Consider the following 27935-nt stretch of genomic DNA (forward strand, 5'->3'; position numbering starts at 1 on the left):
CAGGAGAGCTGGAAACAAAAGCAAAAACCTGCAGATGCTGGGAATCTGAGATAAAAACAAAGATAAATGCTCTACAGGTCAGGCAGCTTCTCTGAAGAGAGAAACTGTTGGAGCTTCATCTGCACAGGAGACGCTGCAGACGCTGGAAATCCACAGCAACGCACACAAAATGTTGGAGGAACTCAGCAGTCAGACAGCATCTATGGAGAGGAATAAACAGTTGATGATTTGAACTGAAACCCTTCATCAGGACTGGAAAGGGGGAAAAAGCCAGAATAAGGTGGTGGGGGGGGGGGGGGGGAGAGGGGAAGTGAGTAAGATATATGACTATAAATGACCTGGATGAAGAAGTTAAGGGTGGTTTAGTAAGTTTGCTGACAACACAAAGGTTGGGGTTGTTATGGATAGTCTGGATGGTTGTCAGTGGGACATTGATAGGATGCAGATCTGGGCTGAGAAGTGGCAGATGGACTTCAACCAGATAAGTGTTCAAGTGGATCATTTTGATAGGTCCAATTTGAAGACAAAATAATATAAATGGTAAGACTCTTGGCAGTGTGGAGGGTCTGAGAGATCTGGGGTCCGTGTTGATAGGACACTCAAAGCTGCTGTGTGGGTTGACAGTGTTGTTAAGAAAGCGAAAAAAGCATTTCACTGCTTTTTTCCATGTGCAAGTGACAAAGCTAAATTTAAACAGAACCCATGTACTTGTGCAAATGCTGTTTAAATGTTGGTGTTGTATCTGCCTTTGGGGGCTGAAGTGAGAAGCTGGGAGGTGATAGGTGGAAGAGGTAAAGGCTGAATGAGGAGGAATCTGATAGGAGAGGAGAGTGGACCACGAGAGACTGAAAAGGGGGGCGGTGGGAGCCAGGGGTAAACGATAGGCAGATGAGGAGAAGGGGTAAGAAGGGAGTGGGGAATGGAAGAAGGGGGAAGGGGAAAGGGGAAAAATGACCAGAATTTGAGCTTGTCATGTTTGTAATGCTTGTTGCTGCAATAAGAGCTAATTCTCATGACACTTATACTGCGGATATGTATGCAGCGCTATTAGTGTAACACTTTACAGTGCCAGTATTCAGTGTTCAATTCCCACCACTGTCTGGAAGGAGTTTGTCCGTTCTCTCCGTGACTGCGTTGGTTTCCTCTGGGAGCTCTGGTTTCCTCCCACAGCTCAAAGACACACCAGTTAATAGTTTAATTGGTCAAATGGGTGTAATTGGGTGGTGTGGGCTTGGTGGGCCTGTTACTGTGTTGTGGCTCAAAATAAATAAACACACTCAAAGAACCTTGAATATGTTTATACCAAACTTTCAGTAAGAAAATAAAGTTAATTATTCCAAAAGCTTGGAATTCCTTGCTGCTGTACAGTGTCCTGTTTAACTGCAGTGGTACAGAGCTTAGGAAGTTCAGATGCCATATTGGAACTTAGAACAACATTCTCCTGCATGGTGGGGCACAGGATTTCCCGGTGTCCTTGACCCTCAGAGTTTGCAAAGTGTATACTCCTTAATATCCTCATGGGCAAAACCATCCTGATCCGCCACCTCCGTGCGGTTGGTGCTGAGGGAACGCGCCATCGTGTTCTGGTCTCTTCTGGATCAGATGAGTCCTCAAGCAGCAGAGAAGTTGGTCCTCATCGCCTGGCTGGTTTGGGCATCAGGTAGACCTTGACCTGTTTGCTGAGATTAATGGTGCCCTCGATGACATTGGTTGTCTGCGGTAAAGTGTCCATGCTGTCGCCCCAGGCTTGTCTCGAGAGGGCGCTAGGGCTGGCCGCCTGGCTCTTACTGGAACTGTAAGCCAACAACAAGCGGACTTCCACCTGGCAGGGCTCTGTGGGACAGAGCAAAGGGAGAGGGCCAAGTGTTAATATACACACAGGAACAGGCATATACATACACGCACGCACAGAGGGAGGTGCCCTTGAACTCTACTTCTAGTCTCACCCAACTCCAGTGGAAAAAGCCTGCTTGCATTCACCCTACTTATACCCCTCATAATTTTGTACACCTCTATCAAACCTTCCTTCATTCTCCTAACCTAACCCCATTTCCCCCGGGATCAATAAAGTATGTCTGTCTGTCTGTCAACCTTTCCTGATAACCATTACATGTAGGAGAATTAGGCCATTCAGCCCATCTAATCTGGTTCCACCATTCCATCATGGCTGATTTATTATCCCTCTCAACCCCATTCTCCAGCCTTCTCCTTGTAACCTCTGACACCCTAATTAATCAAGAACATATCAACCTCCGCCTCAAATATACCCAATCACTTTGCCTCCACAGCTATCTGTGTCAAATGATTTCACAGATTCACCAATCTCTGACTAAATAAATTCCTCATCTCTGTTCTAAATGGATGCCCCTCTATTCTGAAGCTCTGCCCTCTGGTCCTAGGCTCACCCACTATTGGAAACATCCTCTTCCCGTCCACTCTATCTAGGCCTTTCAATATTTGGTAGGTTTTAATGAGACCCCTCCCCCACCTCTTTCTTCTAAACCTCACCGAGTACAGGCCGAGAACCATTAACCCCTTAATTCCTGGGATCATTCTCATGAACCTCCTCTGCATCCTTCTCAGATAAGGGGCCCAAAGCTGCTCACAATACCCCGTAGTGCGGCCTGATCAATGCCTTACAAACTCAGAATTACATCCTTTACTTTATATTCTAGTCCTCTTGAAATGAATGCTAACATTGTTTTTGCCTTCCTCACCAGAACTCAACCTGCAAGTCAGCTTTAGGGAATCCTACATGAAAATTTCCCAAGTCCTTTTGCACCTCTGGTTTCTGAATTTGCTCTCTATTTAGAAAATAGTCCATACCCTTCTTCCTTCCACCAAAGTTCTTCATCATACATTTCTCTATACTGTCCTTTCATCTGCCATTTCTTCGCTCATTCCCCTAATCTGCCGAAGTCCTTCTGCAGACTCTCTGCTTCATCAGTACCTACCCCTCCACCTATCTTTGTATTGCCCACAAACTTGGCCCCATCATCCAGATCACAGACATACAATGTTAAAAGAAGCAGTGCCAACATTGATGAAGGGTCTCGGCCCGAAACGTCGACAGCGCTTCTCCCTATAGATGCTACCTGGCCTGCTGTGTTCTACCAGCATTTTGTGTGTGTTGTTGCCAACATTAACCCCTGTGGAACACCACTAATCACCGCCAGCCAATCAGAAAAGGCTCCCTTTATTCCCACTCTTCCTGCCAGTCAGTCAATCTTCGATCCATGCTGGTATCTTTCCTGTAGTACCATGGGCCCTTATCTTGTTTAGCAGCCTCATCCCAAAGGCCTGAAAATCCAAGTACATAACATCCACCGAGTCTCCTTTGTCTATCCTGCCTGCTATTCCTCGAACAACTTAGGTCATCAATTCCCACAACATCCTTGTAAATCTTCAAAATTTTTCAACCTTATTAATACCTTTCCTGAGGTACAGTAGCTGAACAGAACTGCACTTAATAACTCCTGACTTATAAAATATCAACATAACATCCCAACTCCAGTCCTCAGTACTCTGATTTATGAAGGCCAGTGTGCCAAAAATTCTCCCCAGGACCTCTGAAGAGAGCTTTTGGTACATTAGCCTCCATACGTGATGCCACTTTCAGGGAATTATGGATCTACATCCCCAGATCCCCTAAGGCAGAACAATTCTACAATTCAATGTCCTGCTTTGCCTGGGACTCTGATGAAACTGTTAACTGAATGCATTAATGTTTAATTTCTCACCTGTCCACGCTGTGTGGGAAAGATAGACCTGAGTAATCAACCTGTGTCTTCCAGGCCCAGGATTTCGAAAATCCGCTGGTTTGGGATGGATTATGTGTGCCTGGCCATCAGGATAGGTGACCTGTAGGTGACACAACACAGGGACACACTGTGACACCTCCCACTTGTATTCAAATGGACAATAATCCCGCGGATGTAATAGAACAGATTAAAGATAATTTAGCACATAGAACATTACAACACAGGGACAGACCGTTCGGTTAAACCGATCCCATCTATCATCACATCCTCCATTTTTTACCTGTTCCTGTCTAAATGTTTCTTACAAACCACTTGAGTAGGTAGGGCCTTCAGTCACTGGAGTGTAGGGCCATGAAGGGTGATTTTAGAGGTGTATAAAATTATAAGGGGTATTATATACTGTGGGGTGCCACGGTAGTGTAGTGGTTAGCATGACACTATTACAGCTTGAGGCGTCAAGAGTTCGGCTGGTAGGTTAATTGGTCACGTGCGAGGCAATGGGTGGTGAGGATCATTGGGCTGGGAAGAGAACTCGTTCTCGAGGTATCCTGGGTTCTGATGGAAGGTCTAGGGTCTGAACTGTTAGCTCTGCTTCTTTCCACAGATGCTGCCAGCCTGAGTTCTTCCAGCTTTTTCATGTTCTATTTGACGGAGAGACAACAGTCCCTTTGGTGGTTTTAAATGATGAAGCACTGATATACACTCAGTGGCCACCCTGTTAGGTACACCTCCACTCCTCTTGTTAATGTAAATATCTCATCGGCCAATCACTTGACAGCTACTCAATTGTAAAAAGTGCCAAGAGGTTCAGTTGTTATTCAGCCCAAACATCAGAATGGGGAAGAAATGTGATCAAAGTGACTTTGACCGTGGAATGATTGTTGGTGCCAGACGGGGTGGTTTGAGTATCTCAGGAACTGCTGATCTCCTGGGATTTTTACACACAACAGTCTCTAGAGTTTATAGGGAATGGAGCGAAAAATTTTTAAAAAACATCCAGTGAGTGGCAGTTCTGTGGGTGTTGGCTCTGGGCCAGTACTCACTGGAGTTTAGAAGAATGAGGGAGGGGGGAACCTCCTAGAGGCCTGGATGCAGTGGATGTGGACAGGATATTTCCTGCAGTGGCACAGCCTCAGAACTGAGCGATGTCCACTTAGAACATAGATGAGGAGGAATTTCTTTAACTAGAGGGTAGTGAATCTGTGGAATTCATTGTCACAGATGGCTGTGCAAACCAAGGCATTGGGTATATTTAAAACGGGGGTTGACAGATTCCTGATTAGTCAAGGTGTCAAAGATTAAGAGGAGGAGGCAGGAGAATGATGTTGAGAGGGGTAATAAATCAAGCATAATAGAATGACAGAGCAGACTCAATGGGCCGAATGGCCCTATACTGCTCCCATTCTTATGGTCTTATGCCATATGATTTTCACACACAACAGTCTCTAGAGTCTACAGAATTCAACTGAATTGACTTTATTACTGACATCCTTCATGTACATGAGTAAAAATCTTTACGTTACATCTCCATCTAAATGTGCAATTTATAGTAATTTATAATAAACAGTATGTACACCAGGACAGTCAAAATAACATTGAAATACAATTGTGTCAGCATAATTAATCAGTCTGATGGCCTGGTGGAAGAAGCTGTCCCGGAGCCTGTTGGTCCTGGCTTTTATGCTGCGGTACCGTTTCCCGGATGGTAGCAGCTAGAACAGTTTGTGGTTGGGGTGACTCAGGTCCCCAATGATCCTTGGGGCCCTTTTCACACACCTGTCTTTGTAAATGTCCTGAATAGTGGGAAGTTCACATCTACAGATGTGCTGGGCTGTCGGCACCACTCTCTGCAGAGTCCTGCGATTGAGGGAAGTACAGTTCCCACACCAGGCAGTGATGCAGCCAGTCAAGATGCTCTCAATCGTGCCCCTGTAGAAAGTTCTTAGGGGGACTTCCGGTGAGGCACGAGGCAAGATGGCAGCACGGCACTGAGCGCTAACATATAACCCTCCCTTTTCAAGTTCTTTAGGGCTCATAGACCGTCTTAATACAAGGTTGAGTTGGAGAAAGATCTTACTAAAGACATGGCCTCAAAAAAAGATTCAACCAGGTAACAAGACACCAGCAGACGACACCAAGCTAGCGATTCATCCGAGGAAATAGCTATGCTAAATAAGCAAACAATGGCAACGGAGATGGAATCGCTGAAAGAAACAGTAGCCCACATGCTAAAGGAGTCGCTGGAAAAGGCTCTCAACCCCATACAGAATCATATGGCAGAGAATGGCAACATTCTCCGGTCGTTAAAGGAGCAAGCGGACAGTCATGCTAAAAACTTTAGCATGGTCTTCAACAAAATAGACAACATTCATGTTTGCTTACGCAAGAATGAGAAAGTTACTAATTCCTGTCTCGCGGAGGTGACTAAGTTATGGAAGAAGCTAAACGACTTGGAGGACAGATCCAGGAGGAACAATGTGCGGCTGGTCAACCTACCGACAGGCGCTGAGGGCGACAATCCGAGAGGTTACCTCGAGAGGATGCTGCCTAATTGGATTCCAGCGCTCAAGAATTCCCACAGCACTCCATTGGAGATCGATAGAGCACACAGGATCTTTTCCAACAACACTTCAGGACCGCGGACCATTGTCTTTAGGCTTCTACGGTACACCGACCGGCAGGCTATCCTGGAGGGCGCGAGGAAAGCCAAACCTACTCTCCCTGATGGCACCCAGCTGCAGTTCTTTGCCGACTACAGCCCCGGCACGATGCAGGAACGGCAGAGATACAAGGAGATCTGCGCTAAGCTTCGACAGAAGGGGATCGACACATTTCTCTTATACCCGGCGATTTTGAAAGTGAATATCAAGGGCATGAAGATGTCGTTTAACTCTGCAGAGGAAGCGAAAGAAGCTCTGAAATCATCGATGCTGGGAGATATGGAAGAAGACCATGGGCAAAGTCCACCTGCCCCTCAGGAGGAGATGGACCTGCCTGTACGCGCAATCTAACAGGCACGGGCAAGTTAACGTTATAGATGTGAGGTTCTCTAGTTATTCTTTTACTGGAAAGTCATTCGTTGCACTTTTGTATTTAGTTAATTAAGGGGCCAATTTGTTTCTCAGTATTGTAGGTCAGAGTTTTAAGGTGATATTCAATATCCCCAATTGTCATACTTCATCAAGAATGAAGCTGATACACAGCAGTTTGTTCGGAATAACTTTAGAATGTTATGTTTCCAGTAGACTCATTTACGTTCCTGGGCACCAGATAAGATAGCACTGGAGCCATCTGTTAAAGTGACAGTTTCTCGCTAGAGAGCTGTTGGGGTCTTGATAATGTGTTATACTATATTTGAGAAGGAAGTGGTTTTAATTATATAGGTTAATGGGTTTGTCCAGGTTTTTTTTCTTGGCTCTTTGATATGATTGTCTATGAGAACTGCTTTGCCTTTCTAATTTGTTGTTGCTAGAGGGGGTTGGTTAATGTCAGTGTTTGGTGTCTGACATTGCTAAGTGACACTCACAGATGTTACAAAGTAAAGGGTTGAATGTGAGGGGTGATGGGAGGGGGGGTGGGAAGGGGTAACTCGGCGCTCCAACAGCAACTTACAACAACACATCCAGGGGAAGATGAGCAACAGAGATGAATTAGAAAATCTTACTATTGTCTCATTTAATGTTAGAGGACTAAACTCTCTCTACAAGCGTTCAAAGGTTTTGGATTTCATATGCAGAAAGAAAATAGATATCGCGCTGTTACAGGAAACACATCTTAAACCTAATGATCTTCCCAGGGTTCAAAACCGCTTTTATAAACCCATTGTGGCATCAGCTGATGGTACTCGTACCAAAGGAGTTATGATATTAATGAGACGTAATATTAATGTAGCAATTGAAAGGTCTGGTGCATAATCCATCTGCTAAAGACTATACCTTCTTCTCCACAAGACATAAAACTTTCTCTCGGATAGATTACATTCTTGTATCCACCGGTCTGCTGCCTTTGGTACACTCAATAGAATTTTTGCCCAGCCATCTATCTGATCACAACCCAGTCATATCTACTTTTAATTATGGCAAAATTAAAAATTAGGCTACTAGGTGGAGGTTTAACTCCACTCTTCTAAAAAACGACTAATTTCTATCACAGCTGAGAACAAAAATGACGGAATTTATAAATTTATATAAAAATAGTGTCTCAGATGTGACAGTGATTTGGGCCTCCATCAAGGGTTTCTGACGAAATAACGCCACAAGGTTCAGTGCCCATCTACAGAAAAGCCGGCTTCAAAAGATTTCCACCCTAGAAGAACAATGTAAGATTTTGGAGAATAATTTCAAAAGGAGATACACCATAACAAAAGAAAACGAGCTCAAAACAAAACAAGCAGAATTAAATGATTTATTAAGAAGCAGGGCAGAATATATGATCCATATAACCAAACATAAGGATTCTGCAGAAGGCAGCAGACCGAGCCATCTTTTGGCACTAACGCTCAAACAACAGGAAGCTAAAAGGTCTGTACCAGTGATTAGATGTGCTAAACGTGGAGTAGTATCTTCAACAGAGGAAATAAACGAGACATTCAAGAATTACTTTAAAGAACTGTATACAAGTGGCTCACTTCCTTCTGAGAATGACTTCAGCGATTTTCTTAGTGGATTAGACCTCCCTACGTTGTCATTAGAGGACACCAAAACTCTAGACTCTCCTATTACACTGGATGAGCTACTTAAAGCAGTCAAAGCTACAAGTAGAGGCCGTACGCCAGGTATAGACGGCATACCTGTGGAACTTTACCTAGCACTTTGGGATATTCTTGGACCAGTATGGTTAGAAACACTAAATTATGCTTTTGGAAATGGCGCTTTCCATAGAGATCTAAACACAGCCCTGACTACAGTTATACCTAAGCCCGGTAAGGACCCCTTGGGGTGTGCCAATTACCATCTAATCTCCTTGGTAAATGCTGACCTCAAGATATTTTCCAAAGTCTTAGCCAGTAGACTTGAGACAGTAGTTGGGAAAATAATTAGCCCAGATCAAACGGGCTTTATCAGGGGACGTCGTGCATCTGATAATATTCGCCGGCTCTTACACATACTGAGTGCAACACATAAAATCCCACTTGCCTGTGCCTGCTATTTCATAATGCTGAAAAAGCATTCGATCATCTTGAATGGCCAGATCTTTGGAGAGTTCTTAAAGAATTTAAGTTCGGCAATAAATTTATCAATATGATTCAAACATTGTATGCTAATCCTTCAGCCCGGGTATGTGTGGGAGGAGGTTTCTCAGTTATTTGACATAGGACGGGGCACACGACAAGGGGACCCTTTGTCCCCTTTAATTTTTACTATATCTATTGAACCGCTTGCACAGTTAATTAGAAACTGTCCTCAGATCTCCCCTATTTGTACAATAGGTACAACTTCACATTCGATATCACTTTACACGGACGACACGCCAGTTTATGTGGCAAATGTTCAACAAACTATCCCTATGTTTTAAAAACACAGGAGCAATTTGGATTTCTTTCAGGATACAAAGTTAATTTGTCAAAATCAGCACTGATGCTGATTAATATGGATAAAAGTAAGGTGTCTCTCCCTCCCCAAATTACGGTTACAAATGAGGTCCGCTACTTGGGTATTAAAGTTAATACTTCCCTATCATCTGTGGCTAAAACAAATTACTCTTTAATTTTGAAAAAAATAGAAGAAGCTATTAATAGATGGAGACACCTGCCAGCATCAGTCCCAGCCCGTATATCGGTCATTAAAATGAACATCTTACCCCGCATTAATTTTATCAGCTCAATGATCCCACTTGCACCTGCAGTAGGATATTGGCAAAAACTGGACTCCTTACTACGATGCTATGTTGGAATGGTAAGCGACCCAATATAAAGTGGTCAACTCTACAACTCAAAAAGTCGAATGGGGGATTGGCATGTCTAAATTTTAAATTGTATCACTGGGCATTTGTATTAAAAAGTCTTAGCTATTGGATGGAGGAGGATAAAGTTTCATTATGGAAAAATATAGGACAAGAGCTGATAGCACCAATAAGGTTGAAGGACTTTCTCCTTATAGGTACGTCTACCAAAAAATGTGATTTGTATTACTGTCCAATTTTAACCCATATGCTACAAGTGTTTAGAACAGCAGAAAAATACCTAAAATTTAAAAGCGTATGGTGAAAATCATCTCCATTATGGAACAATAATCATTTTCTGTCTGGGGGAAACTATTCACTAACAGAACTTGGGAGGATAAAGGTATTGCTACTCTTCAAGATATTAATGGGGCAAGTACTATCCTTAGCTTTCAAGAACTGGTATCTTGATATAATATTGATAAACACTCTCTTTTCTTCTACTTTAGAGTAAGATCAACTTGTAAAGCCTATGGCATTCCCTGGGGGTCAGATTTAAAGGACCATCCCATTTTAAGTTGGATACAGGGTGCTCCAGGGCAGATAGTGTCATATATCTATGATAAATTAAACTCCCAGAAATATATGCCCACATCAGGAATGAAAGCCTGGGATAGGGACATATCTGAATTGGGACAAGACTTAGACTGGGATGCGATTTGGGATAATGCTGCCAGTGCTTCAAAAAACCCAAATCATTGGTGTATACACTTGAAATTTTGTCATAGAGCATACTTAACACCGAGAATTAGACATCAAATGGGACTGGTTCCTGACCCATATTGCTCATTTTGCCCCCACGGAAACATTGGCTCTTTTATACATGTTGTATGGGAATGTCCCGGGGTTTTTGGTTTGTGGGGGAAGGTTATCAGTACTCTTACAGAACTAATGGGGGTCCAATTACCAATGGACCACGCTGTACATCTTCTAAATGATGACTCCCACTTTTCCCTTACGGAAAAATCACGCAAAGTCTGGCTGGCAGGCCTGACTGCAGCTGAGAAGATTGTAGTCCAGCGTTGGAAACCACCCCATGATATTTCATATACTCTCTGGCTTCGGCGCTTTCTGGACATTTCTTACCTGGAATTATCATCAGCAAGAGTAAATGATGCACGACCAAACTCAATCTTAATGTGGACAAATTTGATATCTAACTTAAAAGATCTTTTGTTAAAATAGGAATGCTCTGTCTGTGTATGCACTACCATTCAGTTGGTTGGTGGAGGGGAGAGATGGGTTGGGGAATGGGGTAGAGGGGGGTTGGTGAGGAAGGTTGGGGGGTGGCTGGGTTAAAAAGTCAAAATGTAATTGGCAGTTGGTTGTATTGAAAGTAATTTGTTGTTGTTTCAATAAAAAAATTAATTTAAAAAAAGTTCTTATGATTTGGGGGCCCATGCCAAACTTCTTCAACTGTCTGAATGGTGCAAAAAAACTAAAAAACATCAGTAAGTGCCAGCCAGTCCTGTGGGCTAAAAAACCTTGTTAATGAGAGAGATCAGAGGATGATGGCCAGACTGGCTCAAGTTGACAGGATGATGACAGCAACACAAGTTACTACAGTGGTATGCAGAGGAACATCTCTGTACACACAACACGTCAAACCTTGAAGTGGTTGGGCTACAGCATCAGGAAACAACAAATATACACTCAGTTGCCACTTTATTAGGTATAGAAAGAGCAAAATAAATCGGCACATATGTAATTACAACTACCTCTGACAGATGCCTCACTGCTCGTGACTGAAAATCAAACAAAAAACTACAGATGCTGGCAATCTGAAACAAAAAGACCCGAAACACTAACTCCAGACGCTGACTGACCTGCTGAGTGTTTTCAGCTTCGTTTACCTTAACTGATCATGATGACTTACCTGCACTTTAATGGTGGACTGGGGATCCTGTACGTGTTCCAACGTGGCATCCACGTCTACGGCAAGCACCAGGCCGGATGTGAACCGTAGGGGGTTGTCTGACTCTCCGGTGGGCTCAATGATGGTTGCCGAGGCTTTGTGCAGCTATTAAAACAAAGAGGGTCAGTTCTGTAAGCACATCAAAAACCTTCCAGAATGCTACTCAACATTCGCCTGATTTTAAGAGGAGACACTGGAACCCAGAACAATGCACGCAAGAGCTGCAGGAACTCAGCAGATTGGGCGGTGCTGCGTGTAGCGGACAGGATAACACTTTGCAGGGTCAGTGATCAGGAATCAATTCCCGCCGCTGTCTGTAAGGAGTTTGGACATTCTCCCTGTGACTGCCCAAAGATGTTAGAGTGAGGGCTAGTAAGTTGTGAGCATGCTACATTGGCGCCGGAAGAATGGCAACACTGCCCCCTGCACACCCTCAGACAGTGTCGGTCAGAGATGCAATCGACACATTTCACTGTATGTTTTGATGTTTACGTGACAAATAAAGCTAATCATTAAACTTTTTTTTAAACCTTTGAGGGAAATGGACAGAAGCCAGATTCAAAAGGTGAGGGGAAAAGGGGACAGCGTGATCTTGTGAGTGAGAAGAGGAAGGCAGGAGGGTGGGGGAGAAGAGAAGGGAGAAATTATCATGGGGCTCATGTCCCCTTCAACCTTTACTGTTTTTAATTGATGCACCACTGTAAGCATCGCACCAGTTTCATACGGCAACTACTCTGCACATGACTGCAAACAGTTGTGGACATAGCTGAGCCTCCCCGCCACGGAATCTGTCTACACTTCTCTCTGCCTTGATAAAACAACCAACATAATCGAAGACCCACCCACCTCAGACATTCCCTCTTCTCCCCTCTCCCGTTGGGCAGAAGATACAAAAGCCTGAAAGCACGTCCCACCAGGTTCAAGCACAGCTTCTAACCCTCTGTCATCAGATTCTCAAAAGGACCTCTTATACAAGATGGATTCTTGACCTCACAATCTACCTCGTTCTGATCTTGCATAAGATTGGGTATATTTAAAGCAAAAGTTGATAGGTTCTTGATTAGTAAGGATGTCAAGGGTTACGGAGTGGGGTTGAGAGGGATAATAAATAAGCCATGATGGAATGGCAGAGCAGACATAAGAACCTTATGTCTTAAGATCTATGATCTAATGAAGAACCTATCAACCTCTGCTTTAAATATACCCAGTGACTTGGCCTCCACAGCCATCTGTGGCAATGAATTTCACAGATTCACCACCCTCTAGCTAAAGAAATTCTTCCTCATCTCTGTTCTAAATGGATGTTCTTCTATTCTTAGGCTGTGCTCTCAGGTCCTAGACTCACCCACTATGGGAAACATCCTCTCCACATCCACTCTATCGAGGTCTTTCAGTATTCAATAAGTTTCAATGAGAACTTCCCCCCATTGTTCTAAACTCCAGTGAGTACAGGTCCAGAGCCATCAAACACTCCTCATATGTTAACCCTTTCATTCATTCTCGTGAACCTGCTCTGGATGCAAATGACACGCTTCACTGTATGTGTCAATGCACACATGACAAATAACAATGAACCTTGAATGTATTTTCACAGGATGGCAGCCCTGACCCTATAGCAGATTGTCGGAACTGCCTACGATTTTCGATCCATTTCCCTGTATAGAGTTAACGACAGCACCATTTTCTTTGAAACACCACAGAGTGAACCATGACATTCTCTGAGTTTGAGAATTACTAAACCAGCAAATGGAGGTTTGATTTCTGTACACAAGGTAATTCAGCTGAACTGGAGACTTCCAGAAATGGCCATCAGGTTAACTTAGCGATACAGCACAATAACAGGCCCCTATGGCCCAACGAGCCCACGCCGTCCAATTACACTGCATGACCAATTAACCTACTAACCCATACGTCTTTTAGTTTCTATGTTTCATTAAACAAGAAACCCAGACTGTGTACCCTTTGGGAATCTGTCAATTCCAAATTTAGTTTCAGCTTCCCTAAATTCTGATTTTAGGCCAAACTGAGTGCATTTCAGGTCACCTACATACAGGAAAAGATATTAATAAGAATGCAGAGAAAACGTACAAGTACGCTGAGGACCTGAGGTATAGAGAAAGGTTGAACAGGTTGATTCCTCGGAGCATAGGAGAATGAGGGGAGATTTGATAGAGATATACAAAATTACGATGGTTAAATGCAAGCAGGCTTTTTCCGCTGAGGTTGGGAACAGAGGTCATGGGTGAAAGGTGAAATGTTTGAGGGGAACCTGGGGGGTGGGGGGGGGAATTTCTTCACTCAGAGGGTGGTGAGAATGTGGAATGAGCTGCCAGCATGGTTGTGAGGCTAGTTGTAACATTTAAAAGAAATTTGGATATGTACATGGATGGGAGAGGTAGGGAGGGCTATGGTCCAGGTATAGGTTAATGGGACTAGCCAGAATAATAATTTGGCATGGAATAAGCAGGCATTGTAGAGCTCTGTGACTCCACTTGGTTGAGAGGGCTTTGGAATGCTATGGTCTGGTTGTTGGTAGATGGGAGCCTAGGCTGGTGTAGACAAGAAGGGCTGAAGAGCCTGCTTTTATACTATAGTGATCTATGACTCTCTGATCAGGCTGGCATGGACTAGATGGGATGAAAGGCTGTTTCTACAGTGTAATGCTCTATGACTCTGACCAGGCTGGCATGGACCAAATGAGCCCGTTTCTGTGCTGCAGTGCTCTATGACCCGTCTGGCATAGACTAGATGGGCCAAAGGGCCAGTTCCTGTACTGCACTACTCTATGGCTCTATGACTAGGCTCACACGTCTGCGCTGAAGTGCTCGGTGACTCTACCAGGCCAACATGGACTAGGTGGGATGAAGGGCCTGTTTCATTGACTGTGAGAATGAAGAGTACCTGCTCCGGGAGCTTCAGCAGGATGAAATTGCTGTGCCGAAGAGTGGTCTGCAGGATCTTCACCACCTCCATGGGCTTGCAGGCCATCAGCCTGGGCAGAACGTCCAGCAGCTTCTCCACAAAGCTGTCCTGTAGGTGCTGCAGCTCCGCCGCAAAATACCTGCGAGAGGGATTATAGGTGAGGTTTTCCTGCAACCTATTCCCTGGATTTGGATCTGCCTTATGGCAGTAGAGGTCAACGACACACATATCAGAAAGGGAATGGGAAATCCTGCCTTCTGCAGCCAACAGAGCGAAGGTACTTGACAAAGCCATTCCCCCATCTGCATTCGATATAGAGGAGATGAACTGGAATTGATTTCAAGTATGAGGTACAGTGAAAAGCTCGTAATTTATTGAGTTACAGCACCAAATAGGCCCTTTTGGCCAATTGAACTGTGTTGTCCAGTAATCCCCTGATTTAACGCTGGCCTAATCACAGGACAATTTATAATGACCAATTAACCTACTAACCAGTACATCTGTGGACTGTTAGAAGGAACTAATGCACCCAGAGGAAACCAATGTGGTCACAGGGAGAATGTACAAACTTCTTACGGAGAGCGCGGGAATTGAACCCGGGTCACTGGTACTGGAAAGCCTTGTGCTAACCACTACCGTGCAATGTTGCCCACTTGTCTGGCATACTGTTCATACAGATCACTGCACAGTATACTGAGTTAAAACATTAACAATGCAGAATAAGGTGTAAAAACTAGAGAAAGTGCAGTGCAGGTAGACAATAAAGTGCAAGATCCTAGCGAGGTAGATCATGAGATCAAGAGCAAATCTTCTCATACTTGAGGCCTGTTCAACAGTCTCACCGTAGCGAGACAGAAGCTCTTCCTGAGCCTGGTGGTACAGACCTTTAAGCTTTTGATTCTTCTGCCTGATGGGAGGGGTTGGAAATGAATCGTCCAGGTGGGTGGGGTCTTTATTCCGGCTGCTTTACTGAGACAGATGATGGAAGTGATTATTTAGAGATAAAGCACGGAACAGGCCCTTCTGGCCCAACAAGCTGCACTGTCCAGTAATTCACCCATTTAGCTCTGGCCTAATCAGAGGACAATTTACAATCACCAATTAACTCCTAACTGGTACGTCTTTGGACCGTGGGAGGAAGCCAGAACAGCTGCAACATACAGTCACGGGGAGAACATACAAACTCCTTGCAGACAGCGTTGGAATGTACTCCCCAAGCTGTAATATTGTTGCATTAAATGCTGCTTTACCGTAGTGCCCCTCAGTGTGTTAAAAATAGTTACACATCTACAAACAATGTTGTGAGGGTAGTCATTTAAAACTGAGCAGGAGAGGACTGGGTCTAATCTGTAGACTTTTAATGCTCGGTGGGCCTCTGGTGAATCATTTTACCACCAGGCACAAAGCTGTAACTTCCCCAGCAATCCTGACTGAGATCAGCCCTATCTTCACAGTCCTGGAATGTACCTCACTACCTGATATCGGCTCTAGAGACACAAAGGACTGCAGGCTGTGGAATCTGGGAGCAGCACTTGACCGGCTGGAGAAACTCAGCAGCTTTCGACCAGAAACGGTGACAATTCCCTTCCTGCTCAATGGATGCTGCTCAACCTGCTGTTCTTCCAGTAGGTTTTTTGGTGGTTAGGAACTTCTTCTGTGGAGATCTCCTCTACCTTAGAGGTTAGAGGATACAGAAAGAGGAAGTAGATATATTTTTGAAAGATTATGGAGGACCAGAACAGTGAGGGAAATGAGGGGGAGCAGAAATGTAGGGGAGGGTGAGGGGGAGGAGGAGAAGGACAGGAGGAGGATGGGTGAGGGTGGGGGTGAGAGGGTAGAGGGGGAGGGAGAGAGAAGGGGGAGAGGGGTAGAGAGGGGAGAGAGAGGGGGAAGAAGGGGAGGGGGAGAGAGGGGGAAGAAGGGGAGGGGGAGAGTGGGGAGAGGGCGGTGATAGGTGGGGAGAGATCATGGCAATTGATGTAACGTGGAACATCAGATAGAGAGTTACAAGAAAGGACATGCTTCCCAGCCTGTGAGGACACCCATGGTGAAGCCTTTGACTTCCAGCTCTGTGCCAGATGAGCACTCTCCACTCCTAAGTTAAAGCCGTTTTATTTACAGAGCTACCCCGCAAGGAAGAATTTCACACAAGTGATGCCAAGACATGCTGGAACACTGTTTGACATCACAGTACATACCTGGGAATGCCAACGTGCCTGCCTCGCACATTCATATGAGATTTGGAACAGATCTCCAGACTTGTCTCCAAATTTTTTGATAAAAATTCCAATTTTATGATTGAAAGCTTTAGAAAAACAAACTTTTTATAGATGTTTTTTTTCAGAATCTCAAGATATCCAAAAGCACTTTTCAGCCAGTGGAATTCAACTGAATTATCTTCAAAAACCACTTTCAAAAGGCGGCATCCATCACAGAGGACTCCCACCATCCAGGATCTGCCCTTTCTCATTGTTACCATCAGGGAGCAGGTAGAGGAGCCTGAAGACACACACTCAACATTACAGGAATAGCTTCTCCCAAACCCACCCCCCACCTTCAGATTTATGAACAGTGCACAGCCATTTTTGTGCTATTTAATTTATAATTTATATGTCTTTGCACTGTACTCCTGCTGCAAAATAACAAATCATCAAAGTCAATGATGAGAAACACAAGAGATTCTGCAGATGCTGAAAATCCAGAGCAACACACACACACTGACAAACTGCTGGAGGAGCTCAGCAGGTCAGGCAGCATCCATGGAGGTAGTTGCCATTTCAGCCCAAGACCGTTCATTAGGACTGTGGTAATAAATCTGATTCTGATTCACTGATGTTTATCCCCTAAAATCCACTGGTACCTCTGGAAACCTGAATACTGATTCTCAAGTTGAGGAACTGCTTACCTGGGGAACATCTCGAGCTCTTGCAGGAACTTCTCACACATGTTTATCAGAGTGTCCATCCTGAAATGAACAAGATGATCAGTAAGAGGTGGAAATGCAGAACGTCCCTATTCATGCACATGGCCGGGGATGGTGCTAGAGGCAGATGCAATAGGAAAATTTAAGATATTTAATATCTAAGTATATTTCTTACATACTTAAATATCTAAGATACTTAGGTAGGCACATGGATGAAAGAAAAATGTAGAGCTATACAAGGGGAGGGGTAGATTGATCTTAGAGTAGGTTAAAAGGTTGGGATAACACCGTGAACCTTTACTGTGCTGTACTCTTCTATGTTCTGCCTCCTTGTATTAGCCAATTCCACCCTGGGAAAACACCTCTGGCTATCCACTCTATCTATACCTCTTACCACCTCTAGCAAGTCACCTTTCATCCTCTTTCTCTCCCAAGAGAAAAGCTCTAGCTAACTTATCCTATCCACAGAAGACATGCTCTCTAATCCACACAGCATCCTGGTAAATACCATCTGCACCCTGAAAAGCTTCTACATCTTTCCTACAGCAATAGACAGAAAATTCTGCAGGAACTTGGTAGGTCAGGCAGCATCTATGGAGAAGAGTCGACGTTTTGGACTGAGGGCTGGAAAGGAAGGGGGCAGATGCCAGAAGCTAGAATAATGGGGGGTGGGGAGAAGAGGTGAAGGAGGACAAGCTAGAAGGTGGTAGGTGAAGTCAGGTGGGTGCAGGGGGGGTGATGAAGCAAGAAGCTGGGAGGTGGTAAGTGGTAAAGGTAAAGGGCTGGAGAAGGAGGAATCAGATATGACAGGAGAGTGGACCACGGGAGTAAGGAGAGGAAGTGAGATATCAGGGGGAGGCAATATATAACGAGGCAGTCAGAAATGAATGTAATACTCCAAGAATATGGGTCATACATACAGGTAAATGCAACTAGCTTAGATAGATGTCTCATTTGGCAGGAACAAACTCATGGCTGTTTTACCCACTCAGTATCAGCCTCCAGCAACCAGAGCGTAAGACATTGGAGCAGAATGGGGCTATTTGGCCCATCATTCTCCTATAATAAATACTGAAAGACATTGGAGCCATTAGGCAATCTCGGTTATTGGGTGTCTTTTTGTTCTGTGAATGATACACGCTTTTGGAAATGTGTGGTCATGCACTTTGAAAGAATAAAGATGTAGTCTATTTTCTAACGAGGGACAGAATTCAAAATGTAGTGTGCAAAGGGACTTGACAGCTCTCGTGCAGGATTCCCTCCAGGTTAACTTGCAGATTGAGTTGGTAGTAAGGAAGGCAAATGCAATGTTAGTATTCATTTTGAGAGGACTAGAATATAAAGAGGATGTAATGCTGAAGCTTTAGAAGGCATTGGTCAGACAACACTTGGTGTATTATGAGCAGTTTTGGGCCCCTTATCTAAGAAAAGGAGTGCTGGCATTCCAGATGGTCCAGAGAATGTTCACAAAAATGGGTATGTACTCACTGGAGTTTAGAAGAATAAGGTGGGATCTCACTGAAACCCATCGAACCTCGAAAAGCCCAGATAGAGTGGACACGGAGAGAATGTTTCATATAGTGTGGGAGTCTAGGACTAGAGGGCACAGCCTCAGAATAGAGGGACATCACTTAGAACAGTCATGAGGAGGGATTTCTTTTGCCAGAGGGTTGTGACGTCCGCAGTTTTGAGAGGAGGAGATCTCACTCAGGTCCACTGTCTGAGTAGAAAAGTGAGCAGCAGATCGCTGCTGCAGTGCATTAGGAGTTTTGACCAGTGACCGATCCGTACTTGTGACTGATTAACTAATGAAAGGAAGGCAGGGTCAAGCGCAGTGGCCATCGTCTGTGTGGATAGAGTCAGAATGGTGATCTTGAGGTTTTAGCTCTTCGAGGCTTCAGTCAGAGAAAGCAAAACAAAAAAAACTCTAGGTTAGGTTTTTTCCCCTTCCCTTCTTTATATCTGTTCAGCTAGGACAGTAGAGATACCAGGCAGGATAGTTGAATTCTCCTCTTGCGGGATGTGGGAACGCAGGGAGACCTCCAGTGCCCGACGACTACAACTGCGAGAAGTGAATCCAGCTGCAGCTTCTAAGAAACCACGTTAAGGAGTTGGGAGTTGGAACTGGCTGAACTCCGGATCATTCGGGAGGCTGAGGGGTTGATAGATGGGACATATAGAGAGGTAGTTACACCCAAGTTGTTGGACACAGTAAACTGGGTGACAGTCTGAAAAGGAAATGAGATTAAGCAGCAAATGCAGAGTAGCCCTGTGTTCATCCTCAACAACTCTTTGGATACCACTGGGGGGTAGACCTAAGGGAAGAAAGTCACAGTGGTCGGGTCTCTGGCAATGAGCCTGGCCCTATGACTCAGAAGGGAAGGGAGGTGGGGAGAAGAAGCACATTGTAGTGATAGGGGATTTATTAGTTAGGAGAATGGACAGGAGGTTCTGTGGGCGAGAACGAGATTCCCAGATGGTACGTTGCCTTCTGGTTGCCAGGGCCCAGGACATCTCTGATCGAGTCCTCAACATTCTTAAAGTGGCAGGGTGAACAGCAGAGATCGTGGTCCATGTAGGTACCAATGACATGGGTAGGATCAGTGATGAGGTTCTGCATAGGGAGTTCAGTGCTAAAGAGCAGGACCTCCAGGGCTGTGATCTCAGGATTGCTACCCCTGTCATGTGCTAGTGGGGCTAGAACTAGGAAGTTCAAACAGTTCAATACATGGCTAAGAAATTGGTGTAGGAGGGAGGGCATAAGATTTCTGGATCATTGGACTCCCTTCCAGGGAAGGTGGGACCTGTAAAGACGGGATGGATTGCACCTGAACTAGAGGGGCACTAATATCCTAGCAGGAAGGTTTGTTATTGCCGCACAGTGGGGTTTAAACTAGAGTTGTAGGGGGATGAGTACCAGAGTGCCAGAAGAGTTAGTGGTGAGGTTGCAGAGGCAGATGTTGGTAAGACCTCAGACAGAGTTAGGAATCAAGCATGGTGTGACTAGTGTCCTGAGCTGTGTATATTTCAATGCATTGGAGGAAAGGCAGATGATAGTTCTGAAGATCAGGTTTACAGAAGGAGGCAATGTATAGTGAGGAGAGGCTTTGATAGGGCGAAGTTGCAGTCAACAGGATGAGTTGCAACATAAAAGGTGGACAAAATTGAAAAAGGTGAATACAGGAATGAAGGTGCTGTAGCTGAACGTGCACAGTATACGGAATAAGGTAGATGAACTTGCAGTACAGTTACACATTGGCAGGTGTGATGTTGTAGGCATCACTGAATCATGGCTGAAAAAAAGATTATAGCTGGGAGCTTAATGTCCAAGGACACACATTGTATCCAAAGGACAAGCAGGAAGGCATTGCTCTGTTGGTAAAAAATGAAATCAAATCATTAGATAGAGGTAACATAGGAAGGTACTGTATCACTCTGGATAGAGCCAAGGAACTGCAAGGGTAAAAAGACCCTGATGGGAGCTGTATACAGACTCACAAATAGTAGCAAAGACGTGGTCTACAAATTCCAGCTGGAGATAGAAAATGCATGCCAAGATGATAGATAATGTTACGTTAGTCATGGGGGATTTCAATATGCAGGTAGATTGGGGAAATCATGTTGGTGCTGGATTCTAAGAAGGAGAATTTCTAAAGTGCCTATGAGATGTTTTTTTAAAAGCAGCTCATGGTGGAGCCCACAAGGGGACCAGCTATTCAGGATCGGGTGTTGTGCAATGAATCAGAATTGATTAGCCATCTTAAGATAAAAGAACCTTTAGGGGCAAGTGATCATAATATGATTAAATTCAGCCTGAAATTTGAGAAGGAGAAGCTAAAGTCAGATATATCTGTATTACAGTGAAGTGAAGGGAATTACAGAGGCGTGACAGAGGAGCAAGCCAGAAATGATTGGAAAAGAACACTGGCAGGGTTGACAACAGAGCAACGGCTAGAATTCAGGAAGCAATTCGGAAGGCACAGAATATATAAATCACAAAGAGGAAGATGTATTTTAAAGGCAGGATGACACAACCTTGAAAATTCAAAGCCAACATAAAACCCAAAGAGAGGGCATATAAATGAGCAAAAATGAGTGGGAAGTTAGAGGATTGGAAAGCTTTTAAAAACCAACAGTAGGCAACTAAAAAGTTATTAAGAAGTTACAGATGGAATACAAAAGTAAGCTAGCCAATAATATTAAAGATGATACCAAAAGTTTCTTCAGCTACGTGAAGTGTAAAAGAGAGTTAACAGTGGATATCGGACTGCTCAGATGCTGGAGAGGTAACGATGGGGGACAACGAAATGGCGAACGAACTGAATAAGTATTTTGCATCAGTCTTCACTATGAAAGATACTAGCAGTGTGAAAGTTCCAGGTGTCGGGGCCATGAAGTGTCCGAAGTTACCATAACTAGAGAGATGGTTCTTGGGAAACTGAAAGGTCTGAAGGTAGATAAATCACCTGGACCAGATGGTGTACACCCCAGAGTTCTGAAAGAGGAAGCTAAAGAGATAGTGGACGACGTCTCCGGGTCCTCGGAGGCACATGATAAAATAGGCTGTAGCCAGCGTGGTTTTCTTAAGGGAAAATCTTGCCTAACAAATCTGTTGGAATTCTTTGAAGAAATATCAAGCAGCATAAACTAATCGAATTGGTTGACGTTGTGTACTTGGATTTGCAGTAGGCCTTTGACAAGGTGCCACACATGACAAGGCTGCTTAACAAGCCCAAGGTATTACAGGAGAGATTCTAGCATGGATAAGGCAGTAGCTGATTGGCATCAATACAGTATCAAAAAAACGTTGTACCATTGGGGTCACCGGTTATGACCCTTCCATTCCAGGCTAGACCGTTCTTCAGTGATGGACTCATCACCCAGGCAAGGGCGGACACACACACAAGTCCCCACCAGTCTGCCTTCATCCACCGTGCTTCGGACCGATTCTCCTGAACCGATCCTCCAGGCCCCCACCTTCCTGTGGGTGCACAACACTCTTTCAGTGTCCACTGGTGTGTCTGTCTGTGTCTCCGCAGACCCGTCTTTTATCCCCACTGACGGGGTATCAGTCATCCATCAACCCTATGTCCATCAAACTGGCCCACCCCCTGCTGTCTCAGCAAGAATGTTAATGAGCAAAGAAGTGTCCTTGCAGCAAAAGGTAAACAATCAGTGAAGAAGTCATAATACATAAATCATCTGTCTCTCTCTCTCTCTCTTATCTGTAGCAGGTGCCTCTACCTCTGTTCATCTCTCTCTCTCATTAGCAGCATAGTTCCCGGGGGGGGGGGGGGGGGGTCAGCTCTGGACCCCATTTCCATCTGGTTTGTTCAGCACAGATAACAAAATATATCCATGACCATAAAATATAGGAGCAGAATTAGGCCATTTTGGTACATCAAATCTGCTCCACCATTTCATCGTGGCTGATCCAATTTTCCCCTCAGCCCCAATCTCCTGCCTCTCCATGTCCTTCCATGCCCTGACCAATCAAGAATCTATCAACCTCTCCCTTAATATATATAAAGACTTGGCCCCCACAGCCATCTGCCAATGAATTCCATAGTTTCACCGCTCTCTGGCTAAAAAAATTTCCTACTCATCTCCATTCTAAAAGGACACCCCTCTCTTCTGAGGCTGTGTCCTCTGGTCTTAGACTGTCCCACCACAGGAAACATCCTCTCCACATCCACTCTATCAAGGCCTTTCACCATTCAATAGGTTTCAATACGGTCACCCCTCATTCTTCTGAATACAGGCCCAGAACATCAAACACTCTTCATATGACAGACTATTCAATCCTAGAATAATTTTCGTGAACCATCTTTGAATCTTCTCCTGTTTCAACACCTTTTCTAAGGTGGGGGCATAAAACTGCTCACAATACATCCTAGCTTTTATATTCTAGTTCTCTTGAAATAAATGCTAACATTACATTTGCCTTCCTCACCATAGACTCAACCTGCAAGTTAACTTTTAGGGAATCTTGCACAAGCACTCCCAAGTCCCTTTGTGCCTCATTCTTTCGTATTTTCTCTCCGTTTTGAAAATAGTCAACCCTTTCATTTCTTCTACCAAAGTACATGACTATACACTTCCCGACGCAGTATTCCATCTGCTGTTTCTTTGCTCATTCTCCTAATCTAAGTTCTTCTGTAGTCTCCCTACTACTTCCTCAAAACTACCTGCCCTCCACCTATCTTTACAAACTTTGCAACAAATCCATCAATTCCATCATCCAAATCATTGACATAAAATGTAAAAGGATCGCTCCCAACACAGACACCTGAGGACCACCACTAGTCACCGGCAGCCAACCAAGAAAGGCTCCCTTTGTTCCCACTCTTTGCCTCCTGCCAATCAGCTACTGATTGATTTGCATTTTTGATACTGTATTGCTTAGTTTACTAATAAACACCTTTAGTCACAGTACCACCAGACTCCAACGTACCCGTCCATTTCTGCCGGTTTGTTAACCCAGTTACGGGGTACGTAACAAATTGGAGCCTCATCTCGGGATTTGATTACCAAATTGGGGGGCCAGTGAATCGGGGTAAAATTCCCTTATCTGATTCGGTTGTGTGGGAGACCGAAAACGTAATCAGCAGAAATGGAGATTGACGAGTTTCTAAGGGAACCAACTTCGGAGGCACTAGAGGATGCCAGAAAGTTGGAATTGTTGAATATTGCAAGATGGTTGAATCTCTTGGCGGTGAAACCGGCGATGCGAAAGTTGGAGATACAGAGAGCAATAGCTGCCTATTATGTATCCCAGGTGTTCCAGGTAGAGGTGTTGGAGCTGTTCCCTGAGAGTAAACCAGACAGGGGTGAGCTTCAGCTTCAGATGGAAAGATTAAGGTTGGATGAGGAGGAAAGGAAAAGGGAGCATGTGTTCCGGATAAGGAAGCTGGAGGCAGAGAGGGAAGAAGCCGAAAAGCAGAGGGAAGAAAGGGAGAAAGAGAGGCAGTTTGAGCTGGAAAGAGGTTAAAGGCATCGCAGGCAGGGGATCAGGCAGCGGACTCAAACAAGGGGTTCAAGATTGGTCAGGATGTTAAGTTGGTACCCCCGTTCGAGGAGATGGATGTTGATAGGTACTTCCTCCATTTTGAGAAAGTTGCTATGAATCAGGACTGGCCTAAGAGGAAGTCAGCTGTTCTGTAACAGAGTGTACTTAAGGGGAAGGCTCAGCAAGCCTAATCGGCATTGTCTATGGATGAGGCTAAAGATTATGATGAAGTAAAAAGGGCTGTACTGAGGAGTTACGAGTTGGTTCCAGAGGCGTACCGGCAGAAGTTCCGGAATTTGAGAAAGCCGTGGGACCGCACGTAATTAGAGTTTGTCCGTGAGATGCAAATGTATTGTGAGTGTTGATGCGCCTCGAAAGGGGTCGCTGGGGATTATGACAAACTGCTACAGCTAATGCTGATTGAGCAGTTCAAAGGTTGTGTCCCTGAAGGTATGCGGACCTATCTAGATGAGAAGGAGGCAGAGACTTTGGCTGCGACTGCCAAGTTAGCAGACAAGTATGCCTTAACCCACAAGATAAAATTTCCCCCAAATAAGAGCTACCAGAGAGGCAGTAGGGACGGTAGAGAAAGCCCACCGGCTAAGTCAGAAAATAAGCCGGGAACTACCGGAAAAGGCAAGGAGGAGGAAAAGCAGGCTGGCAAGAAGTTTCCCAGCTTTACGTGTTATAATTATGGGAAAGCTGGTCACATAGCATCTAAGTGCCTGGCTCCGAAGAAGGAGACGGGGAAAGGAAAGACGACAACCCCGACTGGTTGCATTGAGCCGGTCAACAGATCGATGAAGGAGAGGTTAGATAGAGCCCAAGAGGGGTTGAGGATGGTAAAGCGGAGAATAGTGGAGCTAAGGAAAGTAAGGGAGACAAAGCAGATTTAGTGTTGTCAACGAACGGAATTTTGAACCTTGCCCATAAGATACCCCTAGGTGAACATTTTGGAGTGAAGAAGGAGGTTATGGAGGCACAGAGCCAAGATGAGAAACAGATGTGGCAGCTAGAAGGTTCAGGTTTGGACACTGGTGATTTATGTAGCTTGAAAGAATTTAAGGTTGTAGTTGAAGAATTTAAGTGTGTTCCCGATGATGTGAGGGCAGTCCTAGATGAAAAGGATGCCGCTACCTTGTGGGAGTCTGCTGGGTTAGCAGACGAGGTTGTTTTAACCCGCGAGGTTGAGTTTACTCTGGAGGGGAGTTGCCCAGAGAGTACCTGTGAGGATCAGGGGAACTTGGAATTTGAAAGGGGGGACTGGTATTGAGAGCCTAGGAGAGGCAGGTGACCCGTTGGCCTGTGTGCAGGTTGAGGAAGTACCTGTGGATGCACAGGGTACTGAACCTTGTGTTGAAACTCAGAAAAGGTCTGAGGTGTCTGATTTGGTTAAAAAGGAATGCAGTCCTTTTGGGTCAGATGGACTTGGCTCAGTGAGTGAGGGGTTAACCCTGGCACCAGTGGAAAGTGAGAATCCTCAGTCACGTGTTAGAAGTTGTTCTAAAAGTTAATGATGAGATGAAAGCTGGTGATGTGAATATTATTGAAGGAAAAGGGAGAAGTATTGTTCCTAGACTTTTGAATAAGGAAAATTTAAAGTCTGGATTGGTTTTAGAAGTAGTAACCATGCTGAATGGTCAGTGGTCTGGTAACAAGGTGCCTGATAGTCAATTACAGTTTGTTTTGAAATTTAAGGATAAACAACTTGGTGATGTTGTTCAAGTATGTGATTTGGAGAGGCAGAACTTGAAGTGTTGTTTTGACCAAGAGGGATCACCTGCAGGTGTTAAACTGGAAACTAATAGAATTAAAGATCTTGAAGATAAAATTAATGACCTGCTTAAAATTAATGAGTGGTGTGAAAGTTCAGCAAATGGGCTTAGTTTGGAAAACATTGGTGATATGCTAGCACCTGTGAAGGCCTAATCTGGGCTGGTGAGCCAGCTAACCACGTGAGAGTTAAGTGGAAAAGAGGCAAGGGTTGACCAAATGCCACTTTGAATAACAGGATCTGGTTTTGTGGGAATTTGACTTTTTTTTTAAGACAAAGCCTGTGAAAGATAAAGACAATATCATAGTAGATTGACTGAATGTTAAGTTTAAAAGTAAAATAGAGATTAGTATTTGCATAAACTTCTGTAATGTACTACATTATAATCACACATGTATTGGTTCACACTTTGTAATATACACCTAAGCTAAGAATTAATTCCACTGTAGAAAAAGAATTACTGGCACTTATCCTGGCGTTACAGCATTTTGAGGTTTACATTTGTCCGGTACAGAAACCATTGATAGTTTATACTGATCACAACCACTTGGTATTTTTGACTAACATGAAGAATAGACGGTTATTAAGTTGGAGTCTGTTGTTACAAGAATTCGATATTAAAATACAACATGTAAAGGGGACTGACAATGTAATTGCTGATTGTTTATCTAGGTGTTAGATTTGAAAGTATATCTGTGTTACTCTGTTAGTTAATGACCACTTCTGTTTTATATTAGATTCTGTAATGTGCCTTACTAGTTAATTTTCACCCCCGGTGAAAATTCTTTGAAGGGTGGGGGTGTTATGTGTGCTGAACAAACCAGATGGAAATGGGGTCCAGAGATGACCCCCCCCCCCCCCCCCCAGGAACTATGCTGCTAATGAGAGAGAGAGATGAAGAACAGAGGGAGAGGCACCTGCTACAGATAAGAGAGAGAGAGTCGGATGATTTAGTATTATGGCTTCTTCACTGATGGAAAGGTAAACAATCTTTTGCTGCAAGGACACTTCTTTGCTCGTTAACATTCTTGCTGAGACAGCAGGGGGTGGGCCAGTTTGATGGACATAGGGTTGATGGATGGCTGATACCCCATCAGTGGGGATAAAAGATGGGTCTGGGGGGACACCCTCAGACACACCAGTGGACACAGAAAGAGTGTTGTGCACCCACAGGAAGGTGGGGGCCTGGAGAATGGGTCTGGAGCACGGTGGATGAAGGCAGACCAGTGGGGACATGTGTGTGTGTGTCCACCCTTGCCTGGGTGACGAGTCCATCACTGAAGAACGGTCTAGCCTGGAACGGAAGGGTCATAACCGGTGACCCCAACGGTACAACGGAACAAGAAGACGACGGAAGGTTTGCCTGCTGCAGCTGCTCATCTCTCGCTCGCTCTCTCTCTCTCTCCAACATTCCAACACAACAACAACTACCTCAGTACAAACTGAACTGAACTCTATATTCTCTTATGACAATTCATTTACCCCTAGACTTTGATAGAGCTTGGTTTTTGATTCTTATTCTTGCACTTCTGTATTTATCATTGCTAACCTGTTTTATATGTATATTTGCATTTTTCATACTGTATTGCTTAGTTTACTAGTAAACTCCTTTAGTTACAGTACCACCAGACTCCAACGTATCAGTCCATTTCTGCCGGTTTGTTAACCCAGTTACGGGGTATGTTACAATT

General features: G+C 44.4%; 1 protein-coding gene across 1 annotated transcript in view; it reads right to left on the bottom strand.

Moving 5' to 3' along the window:
* Window positions 1-1283: 1283 nt before the first annotated feature.
* ints4 (integrator complex subunit 4) overlaps window positions 1284-27935 on the bottom strand; it is a 97389-nt gene continuing 70737 nt past the window's right edge. Inside the window, exons 19-23 of the mRNA XM_073044319.1 lie at window positions 17444-17503; window positions 14518-14677; window positions 11578-11721; window positions 3741-3861; window positions 1284-1833 (exon numbers count right to left, since the gene is read on the bottom strand). Of these exons, the coding sequence (XP_072900420.1) occupies window positions 1634-1833; window positions 3741-3861; window positions 11578-11721; window positions 14518-14677; window positions 17444-17503 (685 nt within the window). The 3' untranslated portion in view covers window positions 1284-1633. The remainder of the gene's footprint in view (window positions 1834-3740; window positions 3862-11577; window positions 11722-14517; window positions 14678-17443; window positions 17504-27935) is intronic.

Source organism: Hemitrygon akajei, chromosome 4, assembly GCF_048418815.1.
Source record: "Hemitrygon akajei chromosome 4, sHemAka1.3, whole genome shotgun sequence".
NCBI classification, from domain to species: domain Eukaryota; kingdom Metazoa; phylum Chordata; class Chondrichthyes; order Myliobatiformes; family Dasyatidae; genus Hemitrygon; species Hemitrygon akajei.